Source organism: Abramis brama (assembly GCF_963993115.1).
Source record: "Abramis brama genome assembly, chromosome: 15".
In the NCBI taxonomy this organism is placed as follows: domain Eukaryota; kingdom Metazoa; phylum Chordata; class Actinopteri; order Cypriniformes; family Leuciscidae; genus Abramis; species Abramis brama.
This window is the reverse complement of record NC_139977.1, coordinates 13,970,596-13,980,154: the sequence shown is the minus strand read 5'-3', so window position 1 is coordinate 13,980,154 and position 9,559 is coordinate 13,970,596. Positions and strand designations below refer to the sequence as shown.

At 43.5% G+C, this 9,559-nt stretch overlaps 1 protein-coding gene across 1 annotated transcript; it reads right to left on the bottom strand.

The window, feature by feature from the left end:
* Nucleotides 1-1,745: 1,745 nt before the first annotated feature.
* LOC311097248 (olfactory receptor 4B13-like) lies at nt 1,746-2,951 on the bottom strand (the record flags this gene model as incomplete). Its single annotated transcript, XM_084136802.1, has 1 exon — nt 1,746-2,951. One exon carries the CDS (start codon nt 2,949-2,951, stop codon nt 2,013-2,015), a length of 939 nt encoding a protein of 312 aa, XP_083992928.1. The 3' UTR covers nt 1,746-2,012.
* Between the last annotated feature and the right edge of the window lie 6,608 nt (nt 2,952-9,559).

The following is a 9,559-nucleotide window of genomic DNA, read 5'->3' as shown; positions in this document are numbered from 1 at the left end:
TATTTTTATTTTATTTTTTTTAACGGCCCATAAAATGTGTACATCGGCGGCCCATTCGTTTTATTTTGTTTTGCTTAATTGGCGGCGCTGGGTTTTAGCGGTGTAATGCATTGGTTCTTTTCTTGATTGATACTGGGCTGTCCCAATCACAACTTTAAACGAGTGAGCGAGTGTGCAGCAGTGTCAGTGTGTATCTGTCAAAATAGTCAGCGAGATGGAGAAGAAACGCAAGGAATGAGCAGAGAAATAGTGTGAAAAAATAGAAACAGGCCCTTAAAGCAGACACTGTAAACTGTGTCAAAATATATGTTTTCTGACCTTCATCAGCTCCTGTGGCAGATGATGATAGTGAGGAGGATCAGGAGAGAGATGAGAAAGTGTAGAGCCTGCGGTAAGTAGAACTACTTTCAAAACACTTAGACCATGTCATGAGTGTAGGAACCCATAACCCAGTTACAGATTATTTCCACATCTGCATAGTTGACGATTACCGCAATTCACTAGAAATTTAATGAGAGGCGTTTGTAAACCATGTTTTCCGCCAAAATAAAAGCTTGATGCAGTTTGCGTCAAAATAAAAGATCATGTGCTTATCTTTTTCAAGTATAGAAATTGGTACAAAACTATGAAAGTTTCCTTTATTTTTTAGTGCATTTGTTTTACAAAATATGGCTATTACTGTCATAGGATTAATATTATAACTATTATTATGTAGTGTAATGTAAATAGACACTGTAACTAAAAGAGGTTTCAATTTTTCTTTGTTTAATTTGCACACTGAATATGGGTTGGAGCTTTTAATTTTGAACTCTCAAAGTGCACCAGATTGATGAATTTAACATTAAAATGCACAAAATTTTCTTACAGGGGGGGCATGCCCCCAAACCCCCCTAGAAGGACTGAGGTCCACCCACCACAGTTTTACCAAAAATCCTGTAAGAAACACTGGTATTGCTATGCCAATGCAGCTTATAGCTTGTTTTAGGATTCATCACTGTGGAGTATAGTTCAACTGTATTAATAAATGTCAAATTTTTACTTATTTCATCTGTTAACTCTCACTTGTTCCTATACTCACTCATTACCTGGCATTAGTGGTTTTAAGGAATAGGAGTTGGTATGCATATATTTAAGGGCGTGCAAAGATGGGTGGTGTTTATGATCATATAGTGGGCCAGTCTGGGCCAAAATGCCCGGGCCGATTTTTTGTCCCAGTCCAGCCCTGACTAGATATGAATTAAATGACAAACTAAACTATAACTATAAATTAAAGGACAAACTAAAACACATATTAACCAATATTAAAGGATACATTCCAGATTAATAAACCTCAGTATCTGATGGAGAATTGTTTATGTATAGTACGCCATTCAACTGAAAGTATCCAAAGGATTTGGGCAGCTTATTTTGAATGTAACTTATAGATAGCAATATAGCAATACCATCTACTGATATTATATAATCACAACGGAAAGGATGAAGGGTGAAGTACCCATTTTACAATCTGAGAAACAGTTGGGGAGTTGAGAATTTTGTGATACTAACAATCTAAGGCTGGCTCAAACTAAGCTCAAAGAAGCTTCAAATATTCTTGCTTTCTCATGTGCAAATCCTGATGCACAAATGTTGCCTGCTTTATTCCATTTTCTGCACTCTATTTTTTTATTTATAACCATATTGCTTAATACATCCTCGTTATCATATAAAGTATTTATATCATACTCTTGAAATGATGAAAATAACAAATTAACAGTATTTATTAATATTTAATGTACACCAGCTGCAAATTATGTCTTCATGCTTTATGCTTTATGCTGTGTGTTATCACATATTTATGTTATACATGTCTATACATGTTGCCTGCTTTGTCTGCTATGCCTATACACACAGGAAATCCTTAGGAAGAAATTAAAATACATATTGAAGTATTTCAAATTTGCACTAAAAAAAATATGTTCACATCATTGTAGTGGCTGATTTATTATATAAATAAATCTGTAAATAAATGAAAATCAGCTAGAATTAACTTTTTTTCTGCAAAGTTTTAACATTCTTTGTCTTATTTCCTTGACTTGTAAACCATATATTATGGGATTCAATCCTGGTGGTATAACATGAAATATTACACTCCCAAACTTCCTACTCTCAGCATACTCAGAAAAACGATGGAGAAAAATTGGGACAAAACCAAAGACCATCAAGATTACATAAACAGCCAAATGAGTGCTGCAGGTTTTTATTGCTTTGGTGTTGGTTGCTTTGTTTTTGCTTTTTATACATACCATCGCTATTCTGAGATATGTCAATAACACCCACCCCATTGAGGAGGTGAATAAAACAACAGTAAAAGTTAATCCATATATATTATTAACCACTGTATTTTCACAGGACAGTTTAAATAGTGAAGCATTGTCACAAGAGTGGTTTGTAATGAATGATCTGCAGTGAGACAGACGCACACTGAGGCCGATCAGAATTGCCACTGGAACTACTGCAGCACTCCAGGCTCCTGCTGACAGTTTAACTATCATTTGATTGCTCATTATAGTTGGATATCGCAGTGGATTGCATATGGCCACATATCTGTCAAAGGCCATGATCATTAGAATAGTATGGGATGTTGTTCCATATAAATGTGCAAAAAAAGCTTGGAAAACACACTCCACATATGTGATGTAGCGCTCAGAGGGGTCTGTTAATAAGTCCTTCAGTAAACGCGGTATGACGACAGTTGTTCCCATAATATCACTCACTGGCAAGTGACAGAAAAGAATGTGCATAGGCTGGTGTAAACTTTTTTCTGCTGAGATCTGAATCAAAATCCCAATGTTAGACACCATCACAAAGACATAAGCTATCAACAGAAAAATGAATGTGAGCTTGCTGGAGTGAGGTGTAACTTGCAGTCCGTCCAGTAAGAGTACACTGTATCTGAATGTCAGGTTGTCCATTTGTGACCTAAAGAAAACATATTTTCTATTAACAGCATATTATCTCAAAGCATTGCTACAGGTAGATCATGTCATATTATATACTGATGTTCAAATGATATTAACTAGGGTTTTCTTAGTTATGTCACTCTTTATTGTCTATTTCTTCTTGTAGAAAGGTTACTCTTTAATTTTACCATGGGAATTTGACCTTTTTCCCATTTACACTCACTGACAGAACTCAAGAAATACTGTTGATCACTGTACCTTTTTGTGACATGAGTTTGATATAATATGACTACATCTGAAATATTCTTTACTTACCAAGGAAAATGACCGATATATACACAGTTGTCACGTCACTTCATATACAAAGGCATCTAATCTATTAGTCAGTGTTACTGAGTTATCATTAGTTATGAAGAGCACAATCTGCTTGTCGAGCACAATCTGCTTGTCTCTGGGTAGAATTAAGCTGGCTTGACCATTTTATTTATGTCACCACAACTTAATTCTTGCCGTCATACCCAGGGGCGTTGCTAGACATAAAGCTCTACTGGGGCACAGGTCCCCCATTGTTTGTCTGAGATAGCAACAGTAACTAAGGAGGCCGTGGCTTACCGTGGCATGACTCATACCCCAAGAGTGAAAATACACTTTTAGTTCTGTGATTGGTGCACTGCTTACCAGGGGTTTTTCCCAAAATAATTGTTAGCCAACTATGATTGCAAGTTTTGTTGTTACCATTGTAGGAACTGATTTTCCTGCTACGACAAAAGCTGAGATAAAACTAATCCTGCAATAAACCAATAAAACGCACCCTGGACAGAAGATCGCAAAGAAAGAGCACAGGACATTGTCTTGTCCAAACTTTTCTCCTTCCTTATCTCTGCATCCCCCTCTCCCTCCTCCCTTCCTCTCCCCCTGAGTCAAGTCACCAAAAGTTCACTAAGAATGTCTATATATCACATATGATGTATCTTGTGAATCTGTTGTTCCCTTTCAAGGGAACTCGCACTGTGTCGTAAAAACGACTCTTTGGGGACGCTCCCTGAGCGCGCGCCTCTGAAGTATGAATGAAACTATTCCAATCCTGATTGGTGTTGCGTCATAACGTAACATGTGACGGCATACCCGGAAATATAAAATGACGCCGGCACACACACGCGTTAGCTTTCGCTCTTCAGCAAGCACTCTCTGTTGTTGTCTGTTCTATTTGGTGTTGTTTATCACGTATCAAGCATATTTAAAGCAGAATGGCGAGTGAACAATTCAAACGATGTGTGCACCCCTGCCCTAGATATATAACGGGTGGGGACACACATCAGTTATGTGTGGATTGTTTGGGAGGGCAGCTCTCGAGGAGGCTGCTTATGGTTACTGCGAGGCACTTCCTATTAGAGTGCTGCACTCCCGCCTGGCTGTCTTTGATAAGCATAGCCAGGCTCGCGTTCCCCGCGGTTCTGGTCCCGCGTCTGTTGAGGCGGTGCGGCGACTCAGATCGTGGGGTTCGCAAAGGGACCTTGCAGACGAGAATGAGACTGCTGCGGCACATTCTCATTCTTCTTCTGAAGGTTCAGAGGATTTTGCTCATGGTGCAGAAGCCCACGCTGCGGCTTCTTCTGCCCGTGACGAGGGCCCGATGCTTGAGCTGTCTTCTTCTGAGGAAGTGGATGTGCTCAGCATCGAGGCGGATGAACGTGAACTAGACTCGCCGGTTCACGTTCCCGCTTATGAGGAGCTCGTAGAGGTTGTGACGCGTGCAGTGGCCAGACTCAACATCAGCTGGCCACTTGATAAGCAGGAAGCGCAGATTAAAAGCAAGCTGGATGAGCGCTTCCTGCAGCACCGCTCACAACCTCAGCGCCGGGGCTTACCATTTTTCCCAGATTTGCACAAAGAAATATCTAAATTCTCGGAAAAAAAACACTCATCTCGCGGCTCCTATCCATCTGTCGTGGATTATAGCCGCGTGGTGTGCGCAAGAGAGTTGGGGTATGGGAAGATGCCACAGATGGAAGAGGCTCTCGCCAGCTACCTCTCTCCTGAAGCGGCATCATCCCTGAAAGACCCGGCGCTGCCCAGCAAACCATGCAGAGACACCTCTGCATTGGTGGGCAGGGCTTATATGGCGGCAGGTCGGATTGGTTCATGTCTGCACTCTATGGCCATCTTGCAGGCATACCAGGCCGACCTCCTAAAAGTTTTGGATGAGGGCGAGGGACCAACACCCGAAGATACTGCTGAGCTATGCAAATCCACAGATTTGTCTCTCCGGGTTACTAAGGAGATGGCCCGCGCTATCGGCCGCTCCATGGCAACTCTGGTAGCCACGGAGAGGCATCTGTGGCTGAATTTTGTCAGGAATTAAAGAAAAAGACAAGTCTTTTCTCCTGGATGCGCCGCTCTTGCCTTCTGGCCTGTTCGGTGACGCAGTTACAACTGTCGTCGACAGGTTTCAGGAGGCGAGGAAACAATCTGCGGCGTTCCAGCAATATCTCCCTCGCCGCTCAAGATCCAAATCTCGGAAGGCTGGTCAGAGCGGCCAGCCTCAGCAGTCAACGAGCTCCTCATACCGCCAAAAGCAGAAGGAGAGCGTTGCCTCTAGAGCCCCTCCCTCGGGAGCCTGGCAACAGAGGAAACGCTCTCACTTGAAGTCCTCTAACCAGAAGGGCGACCTGAAGGACGTCCTTCAGGCAAAGAGGGCTTCGGGAAAGAGGCTCCTATGAGGCTACAGGGCATCCGTATACTGAATTACATCGACGACGGGCTCATTTTGGCCCAGTCTTGAGAAATGGCAGTTCGGCATCGAGATGTCGTTCTTGGCCATATTGAGAGCTTGGGGTTGAGACTCAACACGAAGAAAAGCATGTTGGTGCCTGCCCAGAGAACTACGTTTCTGGGTGTGGTATGGGACTCGACTACGATGCGGGCACAGATGTCTCCCGCGTGTATCGAGTCCATCCTGGCTATGATGTCCAGGATCAAGCTAGGCCACGCCTTCACTGTAAAGCAGTTTCAAAGACTGCTGGGCCTCATGGCAGCTGCGTCCAACATAATACCTTTGGGCCTTCTACACATGAGACCCCTTCGGTGGTGGCTGAAAGCCAAGGGGTTTTCCCCGAGGGGAAATCCGTTCTGTATGATCAGGGTTTACGTGCAGATGCCTTTGTTCCCTATCAATATGGAAGAAACCAACCCAGTGTTGGGAGCATCATGTTGCCGAAAAACTGTTTCGACAGATGCCTCCCTCACGGGCTGGGGCGCGGTCATGGAAGGCCGCTATGCCAGGGGTCTGTGACAGGACCATCATCGCTCTTGGCATATAAATTGCCTAGAGATGTTGGCTGTGTTCAGAGCTCTGAGGAGCTTCCTCCCAAACATCAAAGGCTACCACGTCCTGATACGGTCAGACAATACGTCGGTGGCCGCTTATCTGAATCGACAGGGGGGTCTCAGATCGCGCCTTCTATCCAAACTGGCGCATCAGATTCTCCTCTGGTTCCAGGGGAAACTGTTGTCCATCAGAGCAATGTATGTCCCGGGGGTTCAGAATCAGGGAGCAGACATCCTGTCGAGACAGGGGCTGAGGCCCGGGGAATGGAGACTTCACCCAGAGGTGGTGAGGTTGATATGGGAGAGATTTGGACCAATGGAAGTGGACCTGTTTGCATCTCGAGAGACGTCCCACTGTCCACTGTGGTTTTCCCTCTCACATCCAGCCCCACTGGGGTTGGATGCCATGGTACAGGCGTGGCAGAGGCTGCGCTTGTACGCTTTTCCCCCGATCGCTCTGCTCCCAGGAGTTCTGGAGAGGGTCCGTCGAGAGGGAGTCAGTCTACATCTAGTAGCCCCGTTCTGGCCAGCCCGAGTGTTGTTCTCAGACATTGCTCGCCCGTATGGCAGGCGGGCAGAGACACGTAAGGCCGAGATGGAGATGCGTCTCAAGGTCCGCAGTTTAGAAATTGAGGCTGAAAAACAGGTAAAATTGAGACAAATTGAGTTGGAGTCAAGGAAAGTTGTCTCTGGCTCGGTTTTGCCTAGTCCTGTCATTACCTCACATGTTGCAAGTGATGTTTCAACAACTGCCTTTGATGTTAGTAAGCACATAGCTTTAGTGCCTCACTTCAGGGAAACCGAGGTGGATACCTATTTTTCAGCGTTTGAACGCCTAGCATCTGCACTTAAATGGCCGAAAGCGGTATGGTCTCTTTTATTACAATGTAGGTTGGTCGGAAAAGCTCAGGCGGTTATTTCAGCACTGCCGGTAGAGGATAGCTTGCAATATGAGACGGTGAAGAACGCTATTCTCCACGCTTATGAGCTGGTGCCCGAAGCTTATCGACAGCGATTTCGAAAACAGAAAAAAACAGCACAGCAAACGTTCGTAGAATTTGCCCGTGAGAAAGGAATTCTTTTCGATAAGTGGTTGACCGCGACTAAGGCGAAAGATTTTAATTCTCTAAGGGATTTGATGCTTTTGGAGGAGTTCAAGAATTGCTTACCTGAACGTGTGGTCACTTATTTAAACAAACAAAAGGTTACGGATTTATCTCAAGCTGCGGTTTTGGCCGATGAATTTGTTTTAACCCACAAGAGTGTATTCGTTTCGACTCGATTCGACAAAACGCTGTCTTTGCCTACGCCACAAAATTTGAGTTCCCGTGTTAAGGTTAACACACCACAGTCTAAAGAAACAAGAGAATGTTTTTATTGTCATAAAACAGGACACGTAATTGCGATTGTTTATCTTTAAAACGAAAACAACAACCTGGACCACCAAAACCAGTTGGTTTTGTGAGAACAGTGCCCGTGCGCTCTGATAATGTGCAGAAAACGGATGAGTTTGATGAGAGATTTAAACCATTTGTGATGAAAGGTTTACTGTCAATAGATGGTAGACCTGAGGAACAAAAAGAGATCCAGATTTTATGAGACACTGGGGTAATTCAGTCATTTATTGTATCTGAGGTTCTTCCATTGTCAGAACGGACATCGTGGGGTTCAAGTGTACTAATTCAGGGTATTGGAATGGACATTATAAAGGTGCCGCTACACCGCATTCATTTACAGTGTGAGTTGATTTCAGGATTTGTTAAGGTTGCGGTACGTTCCTCCCTTCCTGTGAAGGGGGTTACATTTATTCTTGGCAATGATTTGGCTGGAGGAAAAGTGACACCCGTTGTAGAAGTGGTTGACAAGCCTGATTGTTTTGTTAACGCTAATGATATTGCTGATAAATTCCCGTACGTGTTTCCCGCAAATGTTGTGACGCGCGCGCAAAAGCGAAGAGTAGGGAACGACATTACGTTGAATGAGTCATTCATGTTGCCACTCTTTGCTGAAGAGAGCTCTTCGTCCGAGTTGCAGTGTTCTAATGTTGTGAAACCCGATCAAAAGGTTGATGAAGTTGTGACTGATTTAGAAGTGTTGACTGTCCCTATCACACGTGAACAGATGGTAGCATCACAGCGAGATGATCCTTCTTTGACTAAGTTTTTCTCTGCTGCTGAGCATCCAAAATCTGTAAAAGACAGAAAAGCTGAGTATGTGATAGACAATGAGTTACTTTTATGTAAGTGGAGACCTGTCGCTGGTATGGATAATGAGTGGGAGGTTACCTGTCAAATTGTGTTACCCACTGCTTACAGACAGCAAGTCTTAACTTTGGCTCATGATCATCTGCTGTCAGGTCATCTAGGAATTACGAAAACATATAATCATATATTAAAGCATTTCTTTTGGCCTGGTCTGAAGAAAGATGTCTGTCAGTATTGTCATGTGTGTCAGGTAACGGGAAAGCCAAATCAAAAGATCCCACCTGCTCCATTGATTCCGATCCCTTTAATTGGAGAGCCTTTAGAGCATGTCATTTTAGATGCGTCGTATCCTTGTCCCAAGTCAACAGAAGTCAGCATTAAGGGAGGATACGGAGCCCGGGAAGTCACCTGTGTGAGTAAAAAAACGATCCGTGGCGACGGTTTTGCAATCCGTCCACTCAGTTTATAAACAGTACTCACAAATTCTCAAACTGTTCCCTCGGTTTAACAAATCGTGCCCATGGATTAATAAACCGTACCCACGAGTTTCTAATCCGTGCTCTCAGACTTGTTAACCGTGCCTTCAGTTTTTGCAATCTGTACCCACATATTCATAAACCATGGCCACGCTTTCGCAATCCGTTCCCACGTAGTATTGCGTGACGAGTTCATAATGCGGTGAATTCCCGCTCCCATTTACTTCACAATCTCATTATAGAGAGACGCGCGTCACGATATGTGCACTGCCGCGTCTCGCGCTCGCCATGCCGCCAGATTCAGTATCAGTGCACCTTATGAACCATGGCGTTAACTTGAACTGCATTTCTGTCAGTGCGTGACTACAGCTCGTTAATAAACTACATATTTTCATTTTCAATAAACTACGATTTTCATACAATCCGTCTTCATTGGGCAAGTGCACTTGCGCAAATACGTTTTTCATGTTCAACTGTTTTTTTGTGTGTGGATGCTGCTGATAAAACAGCTTCACAGAGACTACAAAGAGACATGCATTTGTGTGTGTGTGTGTGTGTGTGTGTGTGTGTTTGTTTGTTTCTTTTGTAAAAATTTCCCGGATATAACTTCTCT